Source organism: Aaosphaeria arxii (genome assembly GCF_010015735.1).
Source record: "Aaosphaeria arxii CBS 175.79 unplaced genomic scaffold BU24scaffold_4, whole genome shotgun sequence".
Lineage (NCBI taxonomy): Eukaryota > Fungi > Ascomycota > Dothideomycetes > Pleosporales > Aaosphaeria > Aaosphaeria arxii.
The window spans coordinates 388018-413450 of NW_022983477.1; the positions used below are offsets into that span (position 1 = coordinate 388018).

General features: G+C 51.8%; 7 protein-coding genes across 7 annotated transcripts; 4 read left to right on the forward strand and 3 right to left on the reverse strand.

The window, feature by feature from the left end:
• Positions 1–359: 359 nt before the first annotated feature.
• On the forward strand, positions 360–1799 carry BU24DRAFT_491596 (glycoside hydrolase family 5 protein; the record flags this gene model as incomplete). Its single annotated transcript, XM_033533814.1, has 1 exon — positions 360–1799. The coding sequence occupies exon 1, from the start codon at positions 546–548 to the stop codon at positions 1797–1799; it is 1254 nt and encodes a 417-aa protein (XP_033383679.1). The 5' UTR covers positions 360–545.
• A 395-nt stretch (positions 1800–2194) lies between these two features.
• On the forward strand, positions 2195–3313 carry BU24DRAFT_450077 (uncharacterized protein; the record flags this gene model as incomplete). The annotated part of the gene is made up of 2 exons (XM_033530998.1): positions 2195–2539; positions 2600–3313. The coding sequence occupies 2 exons, from the start codon at positions 2195–2197 to the stop codon at positions 3311–3313; spliced, it is 1059 nt and encodes a 352-aa protein (XP_033383680.1).
• Positions 3314–3517: 204 nt separating this feature from the next.
• On the reverse strand, positions 3518–6443 carry BU24DRAFT_347702 (leucyl-tRNA synthetase; the record flags this gene model as incomplete). Its single annotated transcript, XM_033523535.1, has 2 exons — positions 3518–6136; positions 6192–6443. 2 exons carry the CDS (start codon positions 6441–6443, stop codon positions 3518–3520), a joined length of 2871 nt encoding a protein of 956 aa, XP_033383681.1.
• Positions 6444–6937: 494 nt separating this feature from the next.
• On the forward strand, positions 6938–9123 carry BU24DRAFT_421641 (uncharacterized protein). Its single transcript, XM_033527776.1, has one exon. It carries the CDS (start codon positions 7111–7113, stop codon positions 9001–9003), a length of 1893 nt encoding a protein of 630 aa, XP_033383682.1. The 5' UTR covers positions 6938–7110; the 3' UTR covers positions 9004–9123.
• A 1039-nt stretch (positions 9124–10162) lies between these two features.
• On the reverse strand, positions 10163–13077 carry BU24DRAFT_450080 (uncharacterized protein). Its single transcript, XM_033530999.1, has 4 exons — positions 12535–13077; positions 12321–12484; positions 11893–12254; positions 10163–11839 (listed from the first exon to the last, which is right to left on the reverse strand). The coding sequence occupies exons 1-4, from the start codon at positions 12804–12806 to the stop codon at positions 10526–10528; spliced, it is 2112 nt and encodes a 703-aa protein (XP_033383683.1). The 5' UTR covers positions 12807–13077; the 3' UTR covers positions 10163–10525.
• Positions 13078–14626: 1549 nt separating this feature from the next.
• BU24DRAFT_421642 (phosphoserine aminotransferas-like protein) lies at positions 14627–16735 on the reverse strand. Its single transcript, XM_033527777.1, has 2 exons — positions 15197–16735; positions 14627–14936 (listed from the first exon to the last, which is right to left on the reverse strand). The coding sequence occupies exons 1-2, from the start codon at positions 16401–16403 to the stop codon at positions 14866–14868; spliced, it is 1278 nt and encodes a 425-aa protein (XP_033383684.1). The 5' UTR covers positions 16404–16735; the 3' UTR covers positions 14627–14865.
• Positions 16736–16968: 233 nt separating this feature from the next.
• BU24DRAFT_432951 (homoaconitase) lies at positions 16969–25424 on the forward strand (the record flags this gene model as incomplete). The annotated part of the gene is made up of 14 exons (XM_033529945.1): positions 16969–17019; positions 17115–19542; positions 21993–22101; positions 22141–22169; positions 22200–22427; positions 22467–22615; positions 22652–22663; positions 22700–22824; positions 22861–22870; positions 22913–22990; positions 23024–23073; positions 23910–24576; positions 24642–24788; positions 24849–25424. The coding sequence occupies 14 exons, from the start codon at positions 16969–16971 to the stop codon at positions 25422–25424; spliced, it is 4659 nt and encodes a 1552-aa protein (XP_033383685.1).
• Positions 25425–25433: the final 9 nt, after the last annotated feature.

The following is a 25433-nucleotide window of genomic DNA, read 5'->3' on the forward strand; positions in this document are numbered from 1 at the left end:
GCTAATTCTACACAGCGGTTTGTAAACATGTGAACTTCGAAGTCCGTGTCCTTAGCCGTACTACATCCTTGTTGTGGCTTTCGTATTTCTTCACCCTGGTTGCAATGCAACTCACAACTCGTCAGACGGAAAGTTTGACTTGGGATTGAGAGCAGTTGTATTCAATGCTGTTCGACTAAGAGAGTACTAGACGTATACAATATCCAGAGATCATTCACTCCAATGGCATAGCTGCAATAGTGGAGATATTCATGCTGACTTGGGAATTATGGGATGCCTTGATACGTCCGTAATATCATGGCGCTGCCGAGATGCTGCTTCGCCACCATCCACACCTTCGACACCAATCACAATGATATAATTAAGTCGCCAGCCCCTCGCATTCGTGAAGTCGTATTTCTCATTCGAGAAGGTGACATTACATGGCAGGGATTGCGACCTGTTCCTGACGATCACTACAAACATTAAAAGTACGTCAAATGCAACATGCTAGAAAGCGTGTACTCTGCTAGTTGTGTCTTCGCAACAACAACGACTCGACGAAGATGGTGAAGATATTGGGTGCTACAACATGTAGCTTCCTGGCTTTTGCCAGCATAGCGAGTGCACAACTACAGCCTCTACATACCTCTTCGCGCTGGATCCTCGACTCTTCCAACAAGCGCTTCAAGCTGAAATGCATCAATTGGGCCGGCCACATGGAGGCCAACATTCCAGAAGGCCTCCATCACTCCACGCCAGAATCAATCGCTAGAGTGGTCGCCGACTCCGGATTCAACTGCGTGCGACTCACCTTCAGCATCGACATGGCACTCAACCAAGGCCAAAAAGTCAGCGACTCCTTCTCGACACTCGCGTCTCGCAGCGGCGCCGACCCCGCCGCCGTATCGTCCCTCTGGACGAAAGTGCAAGAGAAGAACAATTGGATCTCCACCGCGACCGTAGGCGACGTCTTCGGACGAGTCATCGACTCTCTGGGCGCCCTCAACGTCCGTGTCATCCTCGACAACCACGTCAGCAAAGCGTCCTGGTGCTGCAATCTCGAAGACGGCAACGGGTGGTGGGACGAAGGGAGCTTATACATCCAGGCCAACTCCCGCTTCTTCAAGACGCAGGACTGGTACAAGGGTCTCGCTGCCATTGCTACGTTCTCTAAAGCCCATCCTGCGGTCGCGGGCGTCGGACTGCGAAATGAGATCCGCGAGGTGCCTGTCCTGCAGAATAGAGACGCTTGGTATAAGTTCGTGACGAATGGCGCGAGGGCTGTCCACGATGCGAACAAGGACCTTCTGATCACTGTCGGGGGGACACTCTCGTCGACGGATGCTTCCTTCCTACGCAGCAAGCCTCTGGACCGCGCGCCATTTGGAGACAAGGTCGTCTGGGAATGGCATCAGTACACCTTCTCGCCACCATGGATCGCCTCTTTCAAGTCCTGTGGCGTATGGAAGACCACAGTCGGTGGCTTCACAGGATTCCTCCTGGAGCAAGACAAAGCTTTCACGGGCCCCCTGTGGCTGTCTGAGTTCGGCGCTGCGTTGAGTGGAGGGCCGCCTGAGCGAAGTGGCATCGGGACTCAGGAGGACTATGATTATTTGAAGTGTATGGTGGAGTATGCGGTGGGGAATGATGGGGATTGGGCGCTCTGGGCTCTGCAGGCGAATTATTATGTTAGGGATGGGGTGGTGGATAAGGAGGAGGGGTGGGGATTGTTGAATGCGGAGTGGACGGCTTGGAGGAATCCAGCGGTTAGGGAGGTCATTGGGAAGTTGTTCGAGACTACTCAGGGCCCAAGGTAGTAGTTGGGTAGTAATATGAGGTTGTACTGGTTGGAAGTGGATGTATATATTGTCTGTAGTTGTGAAGATGGTTATAATTTTCGCTGCTATGATTTGATCTCTAAATCTTGATGTTGCGATTAATGACATGCTATGGAAATCATGATAGTCTGCTACTAAATCGCTGTTTTCGCTCAAATGAATATTCCGAAGACCGAGTAGTGTTGGTGTAACGGTGAATTGATATATAAACTGTGTTGACGGAGATCGGGCATCTTATCTTTAAATCCGAGTGTGCGGAATCTGTTCCGAAGAGGGCGAATCATCTCAAGCCTTTCCGAACGTCATCAACAACAACCTCAGTCAAATCTTGCATCGCCCGCGATTTGCAAACACCACACCCGAATTCGCCCACGATGGCTTCAATCCGCCTGAGTACACGCTCAGCATATCGTGCCTCGCGTGCATTCTCTACAAAACCATCCTACCGTCAATCAAGTCCAACAACACCACACATCGCATACACGCAATCATGTCCATCGCCGACATGCGCATGCGAACCCACCCCAGCGCTCCCTGAAGACCTCCCCCTCGACACCAAAACACCCCTCCTCCACACAATGGCGATGTACTCCTCACAAGTCGTGCTCTGCACCGGCCAACCAGACTGGTCGTCCCGGATAGAAGATGAGAAGACGCCGTCTGGAGACTTCATACGCGGAATGAAAGGCCTGATAGGAAGAGGAGGACCAGCATTCGACGTACGTACGTCTCCTAAACACCACAAATCCCAATGTTCAAGAAACTAATCAACATCACAGCCATTCAATAACGTCTCCATAACCGCGTCCTCCCTCCCACCAACCACCCACCAACCCCCAAACACCACAACCGCCCTCCTCTTCCCACACTTCAAACGCATCCCCTCAATCCCACACGACAGCCCCTCCCTCTCCACCTTCGCAACCGCATACCTGAAAGCACAAACCCTCCACCCCGCCCACGCCTCTCTCTCCGCCGACCAGAAGGCAAACCTCATACGCAACCCCACCCTCGCCGATGCCCTCCCCGCAGCACCGCATGACATCACAACGCCGACGGTGCTGATCTGCGGGCACGGAGGCCGCGACGCGAGGTGTGGGATCCTGGGTCCCGTGCTCCAAACGCATTTTGAGAGGGAGTTTGAGCGGCGGGGGATTGAGGGGGAGGTTGCGGTTATAAGTCACATCGGGGGGCATAAGTATGCCGGGAACGTTATCATTTACCTCCCTCCGGGCTGGGAAGGCGGGGGCAAGTGGGAGGGGGGTGATGCGTTGAAGGGGGCGGGCGTGTGGTATGGACGTGTTTTCCCAGAGAATGTGGAAGGGATTGTGGAGGAGACGGTTGTGAAGGGTAGGGTGGTGGTGGAGCACTTGAGGGGTGGGGTTTTGAGGGATGGGGGCGGGTTGGCGAGGGTGCTTGAGGCGCAGATTGCGAAGGAGAAGGGGGAGGATGGCGCGTTGAAGTTGAAGCCGAGGGCTAGGGGTAGGAAGTGAGGAGGGTAGGGGTTGTTACGATACAGGTGTAGAAAGTCATAGATCTTATGTATTTTACAGATAGATGTACATATATGTAGACATGAAAAGACGGCAGGGCATCACCCTCTAGATAGCCTTCTAACCGTTTGAAACCGATGAGTATGCAGTACAATCGTCAAACCAACCAAAGGACCCCTCTCAGATGAAGTTATCGATGCAGATCTAGCTTTTCACAACAGCCTCCCTCAACTTGAAACTCGCCTTCAACTCTTCCTCCGACCCATTCTTCTGCTTCAGCACAGCCGCAACCTCCGGCCTAACCTTCCCCTTCTCTCTATTCGGACTGATCAGATTCACAAGCTTTCCACCGCCTACAATGACGATGTTCCAATCGCTAGGTATACCGGGAAACTTCTCATGTCGTTCGCTGGTCCAGCTAGCCCTCCAGACCTTTCCTTTCTCAGGCGCGAGCCATTCTTTGCCCGACTCTGTTGCGAGGATCTCGGGGAGAATCTTGCTGGCGAGGAGGTCGGTTCTGGTAGCCGGGATTGTGCTCTCCGGCTGCTCAATGTCGGTCCTGAATTTGATTTTGCTGTCGACTTGGAAGACGCACGTTATGCGTGGTCGGAGCAATGACGCTATGTCCCTGTCCGCACGGGGGAACCCGGCGTCGAAGACGGAGGGTGTTTTGCTGGAGCTGAGTGAGTGGGAGGTTGGGAGGTGGCGTTGGAGGATCTCCCAGCCTTCTTCAGCGACGGCGGGGGCGATGGGAGCGAGCATGCGGAGGAGGTGGGAGGTTGCGAGGTATTTTAGGTGAAATGCCGCAGGGGAGGAACGCTCCGTGTCCCAGATTAGGTTGGTCATTGTCATGAGGTCGCTGATGATGGTGTTTAAGGAGTAGGTTTCTGAGTATGATGTTGTTACGCTTGCGATGATTTCGTGGATCTTGATCCATAATACTTGTTCGTCTGGATGGAGGGATGAGATGAGATCTTTTGATGGTTCAAGAACTCCGTGCTCATGGAGGTGTTTGAGCAGTTCAAGAGTGGAGATGTCAATATCTGGCGGCGGGGTAAAAGATGCTGACATGGGCGTGAGTGATGAAGAAAGACTGCTAGACAATCTTATCACACGCGAGAGCCATCGTACAACACCAGTGATCTTGGACTCGTCCCATTCAAGTACATCACTGACAGGTGCTTGAAATAGCATGTGTGCTCGAGTAGCATCGGCGCCGTACCTCGCAATGGTGACTCCTGGATCCACACCGTTGTATTTGCTCTTTGACATTTTCTCATAGCTCACTTTGGGTGTCTCGCCTGTCGCTTTGATGACAGGTGCGGAAGGGTTTGTCAAATCGACCTCCTCGGGTCGCAGGAATCGGCCATTGTGGGGATCGCAATATGTTTTACCGTGTACCATGCCCTGGGTGATTAGACGGTGGAATGGTTCGCCTTTGCACAGATGGCCTTCAGGCCAAACCTCCGTGCTAGCGAGGAACTTCGAAATGAACCGGGAATATAGCAGGTGGAGAATCGCATGCTCAACACCTCCAATGTATAGATCCACCGGCATCCCCTTGTTGGCGATTCCAGGACGTACGATCATGTCAGAGCTATTGGGGTCAAGATATCGGAAGAAGTACCAAGACGAGTCCATGAAGGTATCCATCGTGTCAGTCTCCCGCTCAGCCGGAGAGCCACACTCTGGACACTTTGTCTTCTTCCACTCGGGATCTTCAGCGAGGGGATTGCCGGTCTTTCCTTTGAAGTACTCGTCCGGAAGGTCGGGAAGCTTAACGGGCAAATCGCTGTCAGGGACTGGCACAGGACCACAGGAGTGGCAGTGAATGATAGGAATCGGAGTTCCCCAGTACCGTTGTCGGCTGATCAACCAATCCCTCAAACGCCAATTCACAGTCTCTTCGGCAACTTTCCCTGCCCTTTGAAGATGTTTGACCAGCTCTCCTACGGCCTTGTCTGATTTTAGGCCACCGAAGAGGGGGATGTGATCCGAGACAAAGCCCCGCTCCAGAGATGGAGAATCCTCTGGAGTTCCAGCGATCAGAAGGGGAGCTTTAGTTCCTTGATCCGGGACGACTACTTGCTCGATAGGCTTCCCAGCTACGTTTGCTCGCCAGAATGCATGGTCTCTGGCATCGTGACCCGGAACACCCATGACTGCACCTGAGCCATAGTCGCCGAGTACGTAGGGTGCGACGAAAATTGGCACTTCGTTTCCTGGTCGTCGTAGCACATTGTTGATTGGGTTAACGGCAGTAACATTCGGTAATAGAAATCCGGCCTTGGAGTCTGCAGGGAGATCCTTGGCACTCGTGATGAAGTCTGATAACGCCTCGTTTTCGGTTGATAGAGCTTGAACAATAGGATGATTTAGCGCCAGTGCAATGTATTGGACGCCAAAAATGGTGTCTGCTCTGGTGGTGAAGACATCAACGGGGTCGTACTGGATAGATGATCCAGCTCCTTTGATATCAAAACGTAGCTTGGTCCCGTATGACCGGCCCAGCCAATTCTTCTGCATAGCGAGCACTCTTTCTGGCCACCTGCCGTCTTTTTCAAGCTCGACAAGGTCTTCTAAAAGAGGCACTTGAAAGTCCTTGATCTTCAGAAACCATTGTCTGAGCATAACCTTCTGTACCTGTGCGCCAGATCTCCAAGAGCAACCATTGGCATCCACTTGTTCATTCGCGAGGACAGTTTTATCAACGGGGTCGTAGTTCACGAGGGATTCGGCTTGGTAGGCAAGACCAGCTTTATGGAGCATTAGGAAAATGCGCTGCGTTTGCTTATAGAATTCAGGATCGCAAGTACGAAACTCCTACTCTTGTCTTAGCAAAATTATTGTATTGTTCTATGGTGGTCGAAGGACGAACTCGATCCCAATCCCAGCGTCCGCCCATAACTTCTATCTGCTTCTTCATCGCCTCGATGTTCTGTAGTGTCCATTTTTCCGGATGGACTCCTCTTTCCAATGCAGCATTTTCTGCCGGCAGACCAAAAGCATCCCATCCGATCGGGTGTATTACATCATAGCCATTCATTCGCTTGAATCGCGCGAGCACATCGGAGATTGTATAGACGCGGAGATGTCCAAGGTGCAGAGTACCAGACGGGTAGGGGAACATAGGCAGCACAAATGACTTCTTCCGCTCTGTGTGGACATCATTATATGTACCGGTTTCCTTTGTATCTTCAAGGCCCCTCCATCTTGATCGCCATTTGGAATCCAGTCCTGGAAGGTCGACTTGCTTATCACGTTCAGTGGAGGTGGAGACTCCGGAGGAGGCGCGTCTCTGCACGGAGTAGAGGTGGCGGGCAGCACACCTCCAGCCTAGAGGGTGAGCATGAAGGCTTCGCATTGCCTGGGCGAAAGGCATGTCGCTCAATGGCAGACGAAGGGCGGCTCAAACCTCATGTCATGGGTTGCAATTTTCGACAGGAATTCGTTAGAGATCAGATCAGATCAAGCTTCAACGGCGGGCCTATGATTTTCGTCTAATTAAAGTCTAAGTCTTAAGGAGCTCGGACGTCGAAATGCGGGCGGGCACTAGTCTCATCTACGGCGTAGGGATCTTTGACGTCGCAGCAGGTCCATTTCCGTTTCTTCACCATCCATTCACCGCTACCATTCTTTTATCCACACAATAAAGGGGCACGTTGCGGTGGTGCCCCTTATTTCTATTCACACACATACACATTTACGTACAAAAACTATCCGTTCAAAATAACTCCGACAAGTTCATGGCCTGTTCAGAAGCACAAATTAGGTAGCTTATCCTTCCCGCGCGCAGCATGGCCGGTCGCTATTCACAAATCTCACAACCCCCGACACGCGACTCTCTCGAACTGGCTTCGCTGGCCTCCTCGTCGCACCCCTCTCAGCGAACTTCCATATCATCTTCAGAGTCCGGACCGGCTTCCTCGCGGCGTTTGTCCTTCGACGATGAAGATCCCCTTTCCGAACTGAATCCCGCCGGCCATGGCGATGATAGCCGCCCACGACATAATCGATCATACAGCGTATCTTCAGCATTCGATTTTGCGCCCAATCTTTTCCCACTCTCTAGCACATCACAGGGATATACTGCGCTTGGTGCGCCCTCGAATCCTGCCCTAGATCCGTCGAATGCGCTCAATGGAGGATCATTAGAGAAGAATAAGAGCTTGACATATCTCAATGGTCTGTCTTTGGTTGTTGGACTCATAATTGGAAGCGGGATATTCTCTTCCCCGTCACAAGTGAATCGCAATGCTGGCTCGCCTGGTGCGTCGCTCATAATTTGGGCGGTTGCTGGAATTTTGGCGTGGACGGGTGCGGCGAGCTACGCAGAGCTCGGTGGAGCGATCCCTTTGAATGGCGGCGCCCAAGTTTACCTCTCAAAGATATTCGGGGAATGGGCGGGATTCCTGTTCACCTGGTGCGCTGTGATGGTTCTCAAACCCGGTTCGGCCGCCATTATTGCCATCATTTTCGGCGAGTATCTTGTCCGAGTAGTGATCGGCGCAGATGCTGCAGATGCCAGCAGTTGGCTGAACAAAGGTGTTGCTCTGGCCGGACTGGTTCTGGTGACGCTCCTGAACTGCATTTCTACCAAGCTCGGCACACGAAGCGCGGATGTCTTTATGTTTTTGAAATTCGTCGCCCTCCTTGGAGTGACGGTCATTGGAATCGTGGTTGCGATCACCGGATATTCTTACTCAGGAGATGCGAGTGACGACTGGAAAAAGAACGGCTGGTTCGACAACACAAGCACAAACATCTCCAACTGGGCAGTCGCCCTATACTCTGGATTGTGGGCATTCGATGGATGGGATAACGTCAATTATGTCACAGGCGAGTTCAAGAACCCGACTCGAGATCTCCCACGCGTCATTCACACTTCGCTCCCCATCGTCATCGCATGCTACCTACTCGCCAACGTATCCTACTTCCTGGTCCTACCAATCTCGGTGATCGAGTCAAGCAACACTATTGCGGTAGCTTTTGGAAAAGAGGTATTTGGACCAGTTGGGTCGATCGTTCTCGCCCTATTTGTATCTGGATCGTGTTTTGGCGCTTTGAATGCTACGACATTTACGAGCGGACGCTTAGTCTACGCAGCAGGAAAGGAAGGATATTTACCCTCGCTGTTCGGCTCCATAGGATTAGGGAAATCACATCGCGCCATCCGACTCCACACATTGAACGCGAATCCCTCGAAGTCCAAGATAACCACATTATTCATCGACTTCTTCGCAGACGCAGACGCCGGCTTCTTCTTCACACCTATAACTGCCATGGCTCTGAACGCCCTGCTTACTGCATTTTATATCTTCGTCGGCACATTCGACACCCTGGTCACATTCTACGGCGTTGCAGGATATTCCTTCTACTTCCTGACAGTCCTCGGCCTCATCATCCTCCGCGTCAAGGAGCCCGACCTGGAGCGGCCCTACAAGACCTGGATAACGACACCCATCATCTTCTGCTGCGTGTCCCTCTTCCTCCTCTCACGTGCCGTCTTCGCAGAACCAGTACAAACACTCCTTGTCCTCGCCTTCATGGTCGTCGGCCTGGCAATTTGGTTCGGCTGGGTAGGCCGCAGACGAAACAAAGAGAAGGGCCGGTTCCGGCAGATTGGAGATCATGAGGGTGATGGCGGGTACGGGTGGAAGTTTTGGAAAAGATGGACTTCGGCTTCATAACGGTGGAAATGTAATGAGACGAGATGAGAAGGGGCTTAACGACATAATCAGACATGGAAAGAAGAGAAAAAAGGGAATGTTATACCTTGAATGTAGATATACGACGCTCATGAGAGTCCTGTTCTTTTTGCTCCTTTCTCGAACTCTGGTGAACTTGAGCACTTAATGATATGAATCGTGATCGTAGCACAGACATGCACTCACGAATCCATGACTCAATATACCAGCAACACGGCAGAGATATCGCAACCCAAACACCTCCTCCCGAAGAGCACAATACCCCCCTACCATCTACCGTCTTCTCCCCCCACGCGCCCACTCAACAATCCCACGACACTGTACCCCATGTCCACAGCCGTCTCATCAACCCAGCCCAGCCACCTCCCCACCTCGTCACCATCAATCTCCCCCGCAACCTCACACACGCGACGAACGGGTGGAAATACGCCAGGACCCTTCCTCCGCACCGGAAAGCCCATCCGACCACGCGTCCTTAACACTTATTCGCCGATGCCTCGATGCCTAAGGCCAACGCTACTGTCCCACTCGAACTTACGAGGGGTGAGTGGTTTTTCGCCTGTAGACTGGGTGCTATGTTTAGGCATACGGTATACCCATGTTGTGCTTCTCCCACTACATTGGGTGAGCCATGAGTACGTTCGTTAATGATACATCACTTCCCGTGGCAATGTGAGTAGAAGCGCTTTTCTGTTCTTCGTCTAGACGACCACGCATGGAAAGAAAGGCATTGTGATTTGGATTTTAGTTTCTAACTACGCATCTCCGTCCCATCTTTCTTCAATCCTTCGTAGATGAGTAGGGTAAAGTGATGAGGTGTTTATTATGGGAGAGATTGTTACCGTCGACGCTTGCACCGACGGTGAGAGTACAAGGGAGAAAGAAAGAGGGAGTGTGTTGGGCGTAGACGTGAAGTTGTAGAACGAGAGGAGTGAGAAGGCAACAGTGCTTGACAGGTGTTATGCGTAATTGAACACAGAAGAACCAAAGACACAGGACGGGGAGGTAGATCATCGAACGCTAACTCAATATGACTTCAAATGCATTGTCTTTCATTGCGGGGGGTGTTGTGTTATCGTAGCTATAGATGGGGAGTGATGGGGTGTGATGGGATAATAAGGGGGTCTTTACATGTGTGTAAGCATGAGTGAGTCTGTCTGGCTGGCGTAGGGTACGTGAATAGTTTAAGAACCAAAGAAGGGGAAAGAAAATGTGAAACATCGGAACGCCTCAGAAAATGGATAACCCCCTTGTTCCCCTTTGGCCCCCCTGTGAAGACCCCTGGTCTTTCCCGAAACAAAGTGCGCGGCGAGCGCGACCGAGAAGTGAATCTCGGTGCGTTAAAATGGGGGTTAAGAAAATGATGGAAGAGAAAATGTGGTGAGTGAGTGAGTGAGAAGAAACGCCTATCGTACAATGGGGGGAAGGTGGGAATCAAAAGCAATCTACAAGTCGATGTGTCGTGCGGAAAGAGGAAAGGAAGGGAAGGAAGATGGCGAGGGGTTTATATCCAGCCGTTGGGTGGTGGACTCCTTGCCATTGTTCCCTCTCCGAGTGGGATCCTCGCGGTTGGTGACCGTGTTGTTGGGGATCGGGTTGGCGATCGAGTTGTGGATCGGTTCATGCTGGCGGGCGAGGTGGGCGAGACGGGGTTCATCCTCAGGCCACTCAATGCAGCGACAGCGCTGGGTTGCGCGGTCGCGGGTGGTGGCGTGGGCATCGCAGATGCGAAGGCTTTGGGGGTTGGTGGGAGCACCTTCTCGCGCTGTTGCTGGAGGTACGCGCTGCTGTCTTTGGGGAACGGGGGCGTCTTGGTGGGCGATGCTACTACTGGTGCTGGAGGTTGGGGGAAGGCAGAGACGCTAGCTCCGTCAGAGATGCTGGTTGAGGACGAGTCTCGGCTGGAGGGAGACTGGATCGGGAGACCTAGGCTCTCGTTGCTGGAGTCAGAGTTGTCTCTTCGGAGGATTGGCATCGATGGCTGCAGCTGTTCACGAGTGGCCGTGGTACACTTGGCAGCAAGAAGTGTTGCCGGTGCAACCGAGAAACGAAGTCCGATTTGTACCGTTGCGCTGCTGTCAGTGCTCATGTCTCGACGATGGCTCTTTGCGAATAGCGGTGCCGGTTTGGTGAGGTTCCTGAAGCATTCAGTGACGTCTGTGACGGACTTGCCGCCGAGGGAGCTTCGTCGTGTCTGGCGTCGGAGTGCGAGCTTGGATATTCTGCTGTCTGCTGTGGGCTTCTCGGGTGAGTAGACGGTCGCAGGTAGTCGTGGAATCTCTTCCGCACGAGTGGGGAACAGTGAGTACGAGGACTTGCTGCGCTTGTGAAGTCCCTCTGTGCCGTCTTTAGGCTCGTTGAAATAGCTGGTCTGGACTGGGTCCGGGGGAAGTGGCCATTTGGTTGGGTCGACTGGTCCTAGGGACTTCATTGACCCAGGGGTCAGTGGTCGCTCTGGTCGGTTGAAGTATTCGGGGTCAAACTCGTAGCGGTTCTTCTCAGGGCCAACGTCAATCAAGCCCTGTCGGCTGTCGGGCCTTTGTCCACCTTGGAGAGCCAGAGGTCCACTGATGTTCATCTCCAGATCGCTTGGGCCGAAAAATCGAATCTTTGGTCGCTTTGCGGCAGGCAGAGAAGAATCACCTTCATCCTTCATGGGCTTGATGACCATACGTGTGGCGTTTACTCGGAGGAAGAGATGGAAGAAGGCAAAGAAAATGCCGGAGGTGAAGAGAGCGATCTCAGCAATACGCGAAGTGGCGAGGGCATTAAAGAAGTCCTTTCGGTGGGCCTGGATCTGTACGGGAATCACGAGTGTCTGTTGTTCTATCAGCTACTGGACATTTTAAAAGGCTCTTGCAAAGTACTCACGTAGATGAGTGTGCTGATCAACAGGTAGTAGCACATCCTCGACGCTGCGATTCGCTCGTTCGGGTCGATCTTGGTGGTTCGCATCAACTGAATGCTGATCAATGCCGCGAGAAGAAGGAAGAAGAAGACGAGGACGCTGAGGATGCAAATAGCAATAAGCTCATAACGAACGGGAAACCAGACGAGGCTGCCAAAACACCGGTTGAACATTGGCCAGATAACGGTGGGCATCCAGGTCAGGAGGAGGAGGAAGGAAATTATGCCGATGCAGATGCTCGTGTTCCACTTTCCTCTCGGTGCGAATCGTTCGTACTTGAAGGCCCGTATGGTCATCTCGAATCCAAATACTAGCGTTACGTATCCTGTAAGGAAAATTGCTGCTGCTTGTCAGTTTCTATCCTATGGAGATGTCGAAATCATGAACATACCTGGAAATGTGATCATGGCCAAACCACGACAATTGTTAGATAATACACTACGAAGGGATGTGCTCTGCACTGATACGAAAATAGTTTGTTGTATAACCGCACCGCAAGCCAGTACGAGTGGGAATGTCTCTGCGGGATGAACGCACTGGAGGAGGCCGAAGCGTCTGTGTAATTGTCAGTGTTCAGTCCTCGCATTTCCAATAGCTATACTCACTGTTTCTTCTGCGAAACCTGCACTGCTGCCACCCTCCTCGCGTCTGAGATGATACGATGGACCGTCAAGAGCGCCAAAGCCAGACTGAAAGCCCCCAAAGTCAAATGCATCGTCCGCAATGTCTGCACCTGTTGTAGTTGAAGGTTGGCGATGAGAGCTCGGGTTCCGTTCGATGCTGTCCAGGGAACCTCACGAACGGCCGATACGTTGAGAGTCATATTGAAATGCGATCGGGCGTCGAGCTGGACGGTCGGAGGCACCCATCTTTCCATCTTGCCAGGACCCGCAAAGAAATACACAAGAAGGAATAGAAGATTGAACGCTGGTAACCAGCAGCGGCTAAAAGAAAGTTAAACTCTAGGAATTCATTTGAGGCAAAAGCGACTGATGGTTGAACAAGAGAGCGTAACCTGTCCAGCGTCAGTCGTGAAATGCCTGAACCTGCCAGCAGTGTGAACGAAAAGAAAGAGAGTGTGGGCATAAAGCAGTGAACCAGGAGACGAGTATGAGACGTCAAACACTATATGAGGAGCCCTAGGTAGGTGACCAGTAGTGCAGGGTTTCGGAACAGTGGTCCTGAGGCGTCTGTCATTCCAACTGTTGATAGGAAAGCATTGGCGGAGGTCGGTTTGGGCTATACTAGAGGGCATTACGATGTTGCGCTAGGTCAAGAATGGGTTTCAACATCATGCAAACCGCACACTCCCAGGGATGCTGGGCAACGGGAGTAGAGAGACCCGTTCAGAGACCAGGCCGTAGGGTATGGCGGCTGGTGAGCAGCAGCCACAAAGATGCCGCCTGTGCGGATGGAACGAGCTCCCATTGGCAGTGGTCACTGGAATTTCATGATGTAATGGTCAACTGTTAGCTAGTTCGACATACGAATTTGAGCAACAGCTATCTTCGTCTCAATTGCAACCGGCGTCAACTGTGAGTATTCGATAGACCATCGTGACAGAGAAGCGCTTGCTCTAGTCGCGATGGTTTCGTTTCTTTGATTGATATTCTATTCTGGGCGTATCTAGGTACCACTATGGGCGCGTCGAGAAACTGGAGAGAGCCCCAAGGCAATTGGGGGGGTTTCCAGTCCTGAGTAGTGAGCAGTGAGGTTGACGATGTCGGGGTTAGGTTCTGACGGTTGGTGGTTTAGGTCTGCCGCAGATCCTCGCTTCCAGGGTGCATGAGACGCTAGCAGCTCCAGATGTCCATGCAACCACATGCAATACCGGGAATGCCTGTAATCTGTGCAAGGTCGACGACCCTTTCGAGTCCCCGACATTAACAGCGCCACGCTTGACTACGTCTGCGATAACTACACCCAGCCAGTGGGCGACGAGGATGGAGATAGGGAAAGTGTTCGGGGCTGCCAGCCGCCCGGTCGTGATAGGAGGCGAGGAACGGGAAGGGTAGAGGCTAACTTCTATTACAGGCATACAAGCGAGTAAGATTTGTCTGGGGAAAGCTCTGGGCGTTTTCAATGTCCACGACCAAGGTGACAGTAATTGCATATCCCAATCGCCTTCAGTGTCAACCAGCGCTTATTATAGAAATCTTTCATCTCCCAGAAGTCATCAGAGTCAGCAGGAGAGATTGTACGAAACAGCTGCCGCCCGTAAATTGGTTATCTAGGACGGCGATTGAGTGTAGAAATGTAGCCAATTGTGGTGTTGAGGGAGTGGACAGGTATGTCGCAATTGAGCATCAGCAAACTCAACAATTTGCGAAAATCACCGAAGATCTTCAATGCTTTCAGTTGAGCCCGGTCAATAGCTGCCTTAGGCGAGGTACGGCTTGCGCGCAGCGGGCATTTGGCTGGGTCGAGACCTGCTTCGTCGCACCAAAGTCCTATCGAGGCCGAACCTCGAATAAGAGATCCAGTATACTGGACGTGGGGTGCTCTACTATCATGATCTACAATCCATTATATTCTCCTGTGAACCTAAGGCATGAACTTCACCATGTGGAGAACTTTCGAGAACTCCGATCCTGTCCCTCGTTGGGCGAAATTAATGTTTGTCACTACGTCCAAGGCTATGAGGACGGGCTGCTTCCGTGGAAACGTTCAATTATGCACTCAATAGCAAGCCCGCATATAGGCAGATTCGGAGGTCTGCACCAGGGGCGGATGATGTAAATGCCTTGGAAGAATCAGCACCGAGTAGATTGATTGTGTTCTCTCCTAAAGGTGGGTATCATGTTGAATGAGCCTTCTACACAGCCAGATACGCCACCATGGTTTAACAAGGTGGAAATGGGAGACTTTTTGTATAGCGGAACGCCTGCTCATGTAATTTTTCGCATGTAACTGTCATGCCATTATGCCTTTGCCACTCATGCCGACTTTGCATATTCGTCCAAATATGTCACAAGTAACTTTGCTCCGTCCGTAGAAACTGCATTGTCTGTGTCACAAAACGAGTTAGTACGACATGCCCACGCAAAAAGTCGAATCGTTCATGCAGATCCTTCGTCGCATTGCACCATACCGAGCCTGTACTGTCTGTGGTACGGATATGGGTATGGACAGCGCATCGGGACAAGTACAAAGGTACTTGCCTGACCATACTGCATGTATAGCATACACAAGTACCCAGGCTGACATCCTCACAATGTCGCTGTGACACTCCGTGATATCAGGGAGGATTGTAGGGGCTGTACTCACAATTGCTAGCACGTATTCCGCCCACGCTGCGGTGGCCTTTGAGACCGAGAAGGCCTTTCTTCTCGGCTCCGGCAAGGAATGCCTTCTCCTTGTCAGCATCCCCGCCGTGGACCCTGAAGCAGATATTCATTCTGCTCCGAGCAGCCTTGCTGGGTACGACTCGATACACATCCGGATATTTGTCAAGAGTCTCGTAGATTAGACGGGACTTCTCATTGGATACGTCCTCCTGTCCTCCAATCTTCTTGGTACCATATGTCGTCACCAGTCCAGCCATGACCTGGCCTGCGACCCAGACATCAAAGATGGGCAAGGTATTGTAGAGCGAGTTATTCTTTGCGACCGTAGGATAGTCCAGGACGATAGGTCCCACTGGCAGGTTGAGTGCCCTCAGAGTTTCCGCTGAAGCATAGGCGGAGGTTGGAGGGAGAAGGGACTTGCGGAGGATGACAATTGCGATACCAGTGTTACCAATGTTCTTCTGCGCGCCACCGAAGATGACAGCATATTTGGAGACGTCGACCTTGCGCGAAATGAAATTCGAGGACATATCGGCGATCACCAAGGGGGCGTCGTCACCCTCCAGGCTGGCGGGGAAGGAAGGGAACTCGACGCCATCGACGGTTTCGTTGTCGCAAAAGTACACAAAGGCGGGTCCGCCGGCCTTTCGGGGGGTGAGGCTCCATTCCGATTCGGGCGGGATGCTGCCAAACTTTCCATCATTTGACTTCCTGGCATCGACTGCGACGTTGACATGTTTGGCTCCAACCAGGCGCGCAGCTTCTTGGGAAGCCTTGAGCGACCATGAGCCAGTGACGAGGTAGTCAAGCTTCAATTCTTCGTCAACGACCTTTCGCAACCTCTTGAGCACCTCTTCCTTGTCATCTCCAACCTCTTCTGCAATCTTAGCCCGCTTCTTCTCCACCCATATCGATACTAGGTTGTATACTGTTGAGCTAAACCCGCCAGTGCCGCCGCTCTGCATGAAGAGAATGTCATAGTCGTCGGGGATGTCGAGGAGAGTAGCAAGCGATTGCTTGGTGTTTGCGAGTATTTCGTTCGCTTCTGGTGAACGGTGAGAGATTTCGCAAAGGCCAATGCCTTTATTGTTATAGTTCAAGAGCACCTGCGAGGCCTGCTCAAGCACCGTGGTGGGGAGGGGTGCGGGGCCCGCGCCGAAGTAATGGACATCTGAACGGTTAACCATGGTGACGAATGACTGTAATAATTGACAGTCGGTTGAAGAAGTCTCAGGTATCTCTTAAATACAATTGATGAAAGAGAATGGAGTGGGCGGATGTGAGTAATAGGATAATTAGGTGACTAGTCTGTTTGGTCGACTTTTGTATGACTCCAAGTCTTTTCATCATCTTAATTTACGGAATGCTCGCCTTCCCCGCCGCCTTCGAATGGTCATTTGGCCGGTTTCGGTTGAGCAAGAAAATGCAGCCACAATGCAGATGCATCTAATGGAGCCTTTCGAAAAAAGCAAGTCATTATTATGACAACAGTAATAACGTGATATAACTCCTACTATATTGTACAGCAAACTTGCAGCATCTCCAAGCACATGATCGATTGAGTGCATACAAGAGACAGGCCAGACAAGCGAAGTCGCCCTTTCGTCCAATCGAAAGCTGCTGACAACCACCGAAGTCGGCCGTGACCCCAAACTCGGCTTAGTCACCCCAAAAATTCCCCAGAATGAGTGCGACTCAAACATCAACATCTCCTCCGTCATCGTCAATTGCAAACTCGCTGTAACTGCGACAATGGCTATGTCTCTGCGAGTGGCCTCCCGAATCGGCCGCAGGCAATTTCTGGTACTTACACAACATGTAGTAAACAAAGTATCACCTTAGCTAACTCAATACTTTTGTAGCCTCGGTTGAGCGCTCCTCTGCGAATCGCTACCCAGAATCATCCCCGTACCAGTTCTTCCCTCCGTGCCTTCGCTACCACGGTACCCCGAAAGGAGACTCCAGATGTCTTCCATTCCATGCGAGAGGGTGCCGGAGCCGACTTTCTCTCCACTTTTCAGCAGAAGGCCAAGATCCCCCAGACTTTGACTGAGAAGATCGTCCAGAAGCATGCTGCGGGTGTTGCGGAGGGCAAAGTCCTCCGTTCGGGAGACTATGTCACTCTACAGCCACATAAGTGCATGACACACGACAACACATGGCCCGTTGCCCTGAAATTCATGTCCATTGGCGCTACCAAGATCAACGACACCAACCAGATCGTCATGACACTAGACCACGATGTCCAGAACAAAACCGAGAAGAACTTGAAAAAGTACAGCCAGATTGAAGAGTTTGCCAAGAAGCAGGGTGTAGTGTTCTACCCAGCTGGACGAGGCATTGGACATCAGATTATGGTCGAGGAGGGATATGCTTGGCCTGGTACCTTGGCCGTAGCATCGGACAGTCACTCGAACATGTATGGAGGCATTGGATGCTTGGGAACACCTGTGGTTCGAACAGATGCTGCAAGTATCTGGGCAACGGGCAGGACTTGGTGGCAAATCCCTCCGGTAGCCAAGGTCAACTTGGTCGGTACAATGCCCGAGGGCGTCACTGGCAAAGACGTCATTGTTGCTCTTGCCGGTCTGTTCAACAAGGATGATGTCCTCAATCATGCCATTGAGTTCACTGGAAGCGACGAGACTCTCCGAACCATCCCTGTGGACGACCGTCTGACCATTGCAAACATGACTACCGAATGGGGTGCGCTCAGCGGTCTTTTCCCGATCGACGCAGTTCTCCATGGTTGGCTGAGGTCGAAGGCTACCGAGGCCGCTATCTACGGTGCCACCGACTACAAGGACCACCACGCTCAGCAATTCGTTCACGAGCGCATCGACAAGCTCTTCTCCGCCACCGGTATTGTGGGAGAGAAGACTGGACACATCTTCCAGCCTGCACTTGCTGCCGATAAGGGGGCTGTCTACGCCAAAGAGCTTTTCCTCGATCTCTCTACATTGTCTCCCTACGTCGCCGGACCCAACTCGGTCAAGGTTGCCACTCCTTTGAAGGAGCTCCAAGACCAGGCCATCAAGGTTGACAAGGCTTACCTCGTTTCCTGCACCAACTCTCGTCGCTCTGATATTGCTGCCGCCGCAAAGGTGTTCAAAGACGCTGCTGCTGCCAATGGCGGTAAGATCCCCAAACTCCCGGACCACGTGAACTTCTACATCGCAGCTGCATCGATACCCGAACAGCGTGCAGCTGAGGAACAGGGCGATTGGCAAGTTCTCCTCGAAGCCGGTGCACAGGCTCTTCCCTCCGGGTGCGGCCCTTGCATTGGACTCGGCACCGGCCTTCTCGAGCCCGGCGAGGTTGGAATCAGTGCCAGCAACCGTAACTTCAAGGGTCGCATGGGCTCACCAGACGCAAAGGCCTATCTCGCTAGCCCGGAAGTTGTCGCCGCCAGCGCCTTGTCGGGAATTATCTCTGGCCCTGGCTGGTACGAAGCACCAGAGGGCTACGCTGGTGTCCGCCGAGGCGAGGGTGACGGTATCATTGAGGAGGAGCGTATGATGACCATCGAGGATATGCTTGAGAAGGCAATTAAGCAGGCCGAAGGCATGATCGAGTCGGTCGAGAATGCCGCCACGGAGAATCAATCCATCAACCCAACCCCCGCTGCGGAATCGGAGTCGGAATCCCTGACTGAGATTCTACCCGGTTTCCCTGAGAGCATTCGTGGAGAGATTGTGTTCTGCGATGCTGACAACATCAACACGGATGGCATCTACCCAGGAAAATACACCTACCAAGACGACGTGACGCGCGAGAAGATGGCCGAAGTGTGTATGGAGAACTACGATCCCTCATTCGGTTCCATCGCTAAGGCAGGCGATATTCTCGTGTCTGGTTTCAACTTTGGCACCGGTAGCAGTCGTGAACAGGCCGCAACCGCCATCCTGGCCAAGGGCATCCCGCTCGTTGTTGCAGGGAGCTTCGGCAACATCTTCAGCAGGAACAGCATCAACAATGCCCTTATGGGCGTCGAAGTGCCTAAGCTGGCGAACCGCCTCCGAGAGGTTTTCTCATCCACTGCACCTCCATCCTCACAGCAGGCCATGAAGGAGCCTTCCCAAAACAGCGAGTCGCTCGACTCTCCTCCTCCAGGCGCAGTTGCTCAACCCGCCGAGGCCAAGCAGCTCACCAGGAGAACCGGATGGACCTTGGAATGGGATGTCCGTAGGAGCAAGGTCACCGTCCAAGAAGGCCCCAACGGCGCACAATGGAGCATCAAGGTCGGCGAGCTCCCACCCAACGTTCAAGAGATCATCGCGCTCGGAGGTTTGGAGAGCTGGGTGAAGAAGGAAATCGGTGGCACGGGTTAGAGCTGTGACCCTGGGGAGCGAAAGCATCTATCTGTCTATTAGTCTTGTATACCCATCTGGAACGATCTGCATCCGCTGGAGTTTTTGGGCAGCTTATATATGGGGGTCCCTCTGTACATTACGGTTTCGTAACGCGGTGTAGGGATATCCAAAAGTTGATTTGTTAACAACCTTGCGCTCATGTGTATGTGATATTGTTCATCTCTGTGACTATTGTTCTTCGCCTTGGACTGCTCACCGTAACATTGGCAACAATTCACCATTCCCTTACATACAGCTTTCAATTTTATTTTTAAGAAGCCATTCACATGCAAATTTCCTTAGTTCTAGCTTTATAATGACCTTTAGTCGCAAAATTTCGTCGCGTTGATTATATCTTCAAGCAAATCCCTCCCTACAATTCCCAGACCCATCTATTCCAACTTCAACGACAGCATAGCAAATATTACATCAAATACCACAACACATCAATGTCACCAATAAAACATACCTACAAACAATTTAATCACCCACAAATATTCTTTTCCGAGCCCTCCCTCTACCCTCCTATGTTAATATCAGCTACTAGCTATCATAGCAACCCAACTATGACCAGCTGAACCTCCCTCCGCTTACCACCCTTACCCTTTCTTCTAAATACCACCCAATTCCGCCCCCAATCCCCCAAGTCTCTTGTACATGAAATTCTCCCAATTTGGAATCGCTCGATCATTATTAAGTATAAACGTTGGTGGTCAGCCTTGCGGAAAGGTGGGTTTGCTGTGAGGCTGAGACGATGGAGCTAGGCTCGAAAGGGAGAAATAATTGTGCCGAGGGTTCGGCGCGTCAGATATGATGGAATGGTATGGGATGGGGTTGGAGGTATAAAGGTCTTGGGATGGAAGGTATCTGTTTGATGAAATTTGATATTTTTGATTCATTAATTGAGATTGTATGACTTTGTTATTGAGAATTTGGGGGAGATTTTTCAATGTAAAGCACGACTACGACCTACGACGACAGCTATAAGATACAGCAAAGGCACGATTAAATCAAGAAGAGATATACAAACATACACACGCACAACCTCACCTTCTGGACCGCAACCATGGGCCTCCGCGACCGTCTCGGCCTCACCGAATCCTCCTCCACCTCCTCCCCCGCCTACGCCTCCGCCTCTGGCCAATACACGCCCCCTTCCCTCCACGCCTCCGTCTCCATGCACGAATGGGACCAACTCCGCCTCCTGCACTTCCCTCCACCCGTCGTCTCCGCCGTGCGGACCGCCATAACGCGCGCCTGGCCCAAGGGCCTCAAGCACGAGAGGGAGTACGGCGGGTCGATTGAGTTCAAAGTCCACGGGTACCCGTGGCAGGGGAGTGGGTCGAGTAGTATGGAGGCGAGAGCGATGTTGTTGGAGGTGTTTAGGGCGGTGGCGGATAATGGGTATGTGGTGGTTGCGTCGACGGATGTGTCGAAAAAGTTGTATGATAAGGATACTGTGCTGTTTAGGAGGGTGGAGGCGGTGGAGAGGAAGGAGTGGTGCTGCGTGGCGTTTTCGAAGGATGATCGGTTGAGGTTTATTGGGGGTATGTATTTTGGATGTTGGTCTGGGATGAAGATGTGGTTGACTGACGATTGTGAACAGCTTCGCCGAGGTTGTCGAGTTTGGTTATTGAGCGATTGGGTCCCTCATGGATTGAGAGGCATGGTGTTATTGAGAATGGGGTGTTCGAAATCAAACTCGATGGAAATCCATGGTGGGCGGATGGGACGAAGACGATGAGAACGCGGGAGCTCCTTTTGACGTTGCTCGATTGTCTTGATGCTGATGGTTGGACGCTGGCTACCAGTGTCTCTCACAAGGTGTCGGCTGCTGAGAGTTACAGCGAAACTGATACGGTATGTTGCTCTTTCTTTTTGTGATCTGCTATCGTGAACTTGGTGGACATTAGAACTGACACCTTCATAGTGGTTTTGTACTAGACCTCAAGGCTGGAATGGTGTTCAACAAGGTCAAATCCCTGGACAGTCATGGCAGAACAATGCCCCTGGAAAGGAGTATGGTACTGGTTACGGATACTAGAGTATGATACTGGAGTAAAGTATGACGTCGTCTATTGGCTTGCGTTAAGGAAAAAGGGTTTGCCTTAAACGATTGGATGCCACATTGTATGAGCATTTCTGATGAGACATCTTATTTGACAGAACGAGAAACCCTTCATAATATCTTCATTAGCAATTGCATGTTCTTGAAATAGGCTTTTACCAGAACCAAATATCTGGGAGAATACCACGAGCGCACGGACCCATCTGCACCAGAACCCTGGAAATCTTCTGGTAACACTGTGCAACATTTCATCCCGCATATCTAACTACCTCCACCGTACTCGAGTTCTCTCCGTCCGCATTCCTTATTTTTCTGCTTCTATTCTTTCCTTACCATGTCCTTCTTCCGCGCTCGAGGCGGTCCCCTAATAATCCTCGGAACCTCTGCCCTGGGCGGGGCTGCGTACCGCTACACGCGCCCGTCTAATTCCTCCGAATCGTCGTTGAACCCTCACACATTTACTCCGTACGCCCTCGTGGACAAGCAGAGCGTCTCCTCGACCAGCGCGATATTCACACTACGAAACCAGACCGGTGCGACGAACAACGAAAGCATAAAAGAAGCGTCGAAGCGAAGTGTATGGAGTGTACAGATAAAGCAGCCGCAACTACAAATCGCGAGAGCTTATACACCACTACCTAAGACTCGTTCCCCATCACACAAAGCCGACGATGAAGGGGCCGCGGATTTGAGATTGTTGATTAGACAGGAGCAGGGCGGGGAGGTGTCAACATATCTGCATAGACTACCTGAAGATGCGACAATTGAGCTGCGGGGTCCCAATACGGAGTGTGAACTGCCACATGATATCAAAGAAGTTATATTCCTAGCTGGAGGAACTGGAATTGCGCCTGCGATGCAAGTCGCGGACGCATTAGGAAGGAGAACCGGAAGCAAGATGCATATTCTCTGGGCGAACAGGCGGAGAGAAGAATGTCTGGGTGGAATCAGTGACGAGGAGACGGTCCCGCAAAGCAGAGTAGGATGGTGGAAGAGCTTCTTTGGGCTGGACCAGGCAGCTGAGAAAGTTATTCTTGCGGACGCTCACATCAATATGAGCAAGGGCGTCATCGTTCAGGAACTTGAGGCGCTGAAAGAGCGAAGTGCGGCGCAGACAAGGGGCCTTAGCGTGCAGTACTATGTTGACGAGGAGAAGAAATTCATCAAGCCTGGTGATGTCATTGCGAAGTTAGACCGGAATCCTTCGCATGAAAAGGGATCAAGAGTAATCCTCGTATCCGGTCCGGATGGGTTCATTGACTACTGGGCTGGTAAGAAGGTCTGGGAGGCAGGTAGAGAGACGCAGGGCCCGCTAGGAGGCGTGCTCCAGCAGATGGACCTCCAAGACTGGAAAGTCTTTAAGCTGTAATAGACTGTAAGACGTCAGCGCATCTGTACTCACTGTAACAATAGGCCTAGCATCATCGGCAATACCCTGTAGCACTATGGCTTTGTAAGTTCTTGCAAATAACTCTAACTTTAGAGACTAAACCTTTCACCGCGAAATCATCGGGACCAAATCTGTATAATTTGCCCGGCCCCCTGGCATAGCTTTAAGTGCGAATTGGCATGATTGGATGGGAGGATTGTGTATGTGTCTAGGTCCCGAGTATGATCCGATAGCGGATCTTTCTTTTCGCTTGGAAAGCAAATCTCAGGGACCGTTGAGGGTTTCCCTTCTGGAAACTCTCATCGGTCCGCGCGCACCTCGTTCCGCGCTGATTAATTGACATGGGTCTCGCGTGTATCCACTACCTGACCTGACCCAGATGCAATCATCAATAAAACGGTAATGCTATATCAGATCTTGCACTCCACATTCCACATGGCTTTCGCTGTTTTGATCCAATCTTCGTGATTACCCGCCCTTCTGTCCTTTGGTGCTCTCTTCTTTACGGGGCCCCATTGAACTCTTTACCCTAAATTATGGAGTCTGATCACGAGAACGACGGCATGGAAACGCCACCGTTGAAGGATCCCAATGCACGGCCAGCATGCTTCAAATCAGTATTCCAGGAGATCCTCTTCGTGCTGTCGGTCACGATGGCGGTGGCTATGACATCGTTCTTGACTGGCTCTGTTACTGTGATGAGTTCATTTGCTGGCAAAGAACTTAATATGACGAATGCTGAAATCACTTGGTAAGTCATTGGTCCAATTCATAGACATTAATGTATGCGTATTAATGTTTTCATAGGATGAACGCTGCCTCTTCGTAAGAACTCGAACGAAACACCTGCGAATGAGAACTCGAACTAATTATTACAATGCAGATTATCATCGGGCGCACTTCTCCTCTTCTTCGGCAGCATCGCAGATCTCTTCGGTCGCAAATCCATGTTCATTGGTTCTATGTTTCTCTTCAGCGTCTTCTGCCTCGCCGCCGGGTTCTCCAAAACCGGAATCACTCTGGACATCATGAACGGCATTCTCGGAATCTTTGCTGCAGCTGCTGTGCCTCCCGCCCAGGGAATGCTAGGCGTCATCTACGAGATGCCTTCGCAGCGCAAGAACAAGGCCTTCGCCGCCTTCTCTGCCGGTAATCCTTTGGGATTTGTCTGCGGAACAATCTTCTCCGGAATCGCGACGCAAATCTTCAGCTGGAGGGCCTCGTTGTGGTTGCTAGCGATTGTGTACATTGTTGTGACAATCATTGCCTGGTTCACCGTGCCCAACGATGAGACGGTGAAGATGAAGTTTACCTCGGAGACTATCAAGAGGTTGGACCTGCCAGGAACGGCCATGACGATTGCTGGAATTGGAATGTTCTGTGCTGCTCTGAGTCTTGGAGGTGATGCCAAAGATGGATGGAAAACGTCTTATGTTATTGCCCTACTCGTTGTCGGTATCGTCATCATGATCGCTTTCGTCATTTGGGAGATGAAGTATCCTTACGCCTTGATTGACATGAAGATCTGGAAAGATCGTGATTTCTCTCTCGTGAGTAACCCCTGGCGATACCCTTTTTTAAACATGAACAGAGTCTTAACATACCATCTGAACAGTTGCTCGCAAGCATGAGTTGCGGCTTCATCGGCTTCCCCGTATTTTCCTTCTGGCTTGCGCTCTACTTCCAAGAGATCCTAGGCTGGGGTGCGCTCAAAACCGGCGTCCACTTGCTCCCCATGGTCATTATGGGCCTCTCCGCAAATGTAAGTTCATACACTCCCTACCAAATCACTCCACCTTGTCCATTCCGCTAACACACACAGGTCGTCTGCGCCCTCGTCCTCCACCGCATCTCCAACAAACTCCTCATGGGCATCGGCGGCTTCGCCTACGTCATCTCCTTCGTCCTCGCCGCCGTCCAGCGCCAGGGCGATTCATACTGGTCGTTCTCATTCCCGGCCCTCCTCTTCTGCGTCATCGGCGCCGACTTCCAATTCAACGTCGCCAATATGTACGTCCTGTCCTCGATGCCACCAAACCGCCAATCGATCGCCGGATCGCTCTTCCAGACCTTGACGAGACTCTGCACGGCCATCGGATACGGTATCGCGACGGCGATTTTCAACGGCGTGGAGAAGAGCCCTGCGACGAGTGGGTACTATGCTAATGATCATTTCGAGCCGTTCGCGGCGACGTTTTGGTTCGCGGTGGGGCCGGCGGTTATTGGGTGTTTGTTTGTGCCGTGGATGAGCATTGGGACGCAGGGACATGTCGGGGATAAGGGAAGGTCTGCTGGTAGCGGTGAAGAGAGCGGAAGGTCTTCAACCGAGGCCGGTGGTGTGCAGGTTGCGAGAGAGGAGGTTCGTCCCGCGGGGGATGTCGAGAAGAGTGCTGTTTGAGTGGAAGCA

What these genes read in the sequence shown, in the direction of transcription:
- BU24DRAFT_450080 (XM_033530999.1), bottom strand. Translation starts at nt 12,806, where the DNA reads ATGGAAAGATGGGTGCCTCCGACCGTCCAGCTCGACGCCCGATCGCAT. An exon ending in GGCCATGATCACATTTCCAG is followed by an intron (nt 12,255 to 12,320) that starts GTATGTTCATGA and finishes TTTTCCTTACAG; the next exon opens with GATACGTAACGCTAGTATTT. An exon ending in TGATCAGCACACTCATCTAC is followed by an intron (nt 11,840 to 11,892) that starts GTGAGTACTTTG and finishes ATAGAACAACAG; the next exon opens with ACACTCGTGATTCCCGTACA.
- BU24DRAFT_421642 (XM_033527777.1), bottom strand. Translation starts at nt 16,403, where the DNA reads ATGGTTAACCGTTCAGATGTCCATTACTTCGGCGCGGGCCCCGCACCC. An exon ending in CGGAATACGTGCTAGCAATT is followed by an intron (nt 14,937 to 15,196) that starts GTGAGTACAGCC and finishes TTTGTGACACAG; the next exon opens with ACAATGCAGTTTCTACGGAC.
- BU24DRAFT_421641 (XM_033527776.1), top strand. Translation starts at nt 7,111, where the DNA reads ATGGCCGGTCGCTATTCACAAATCTCACAACCCCCGACACGCGACTCT.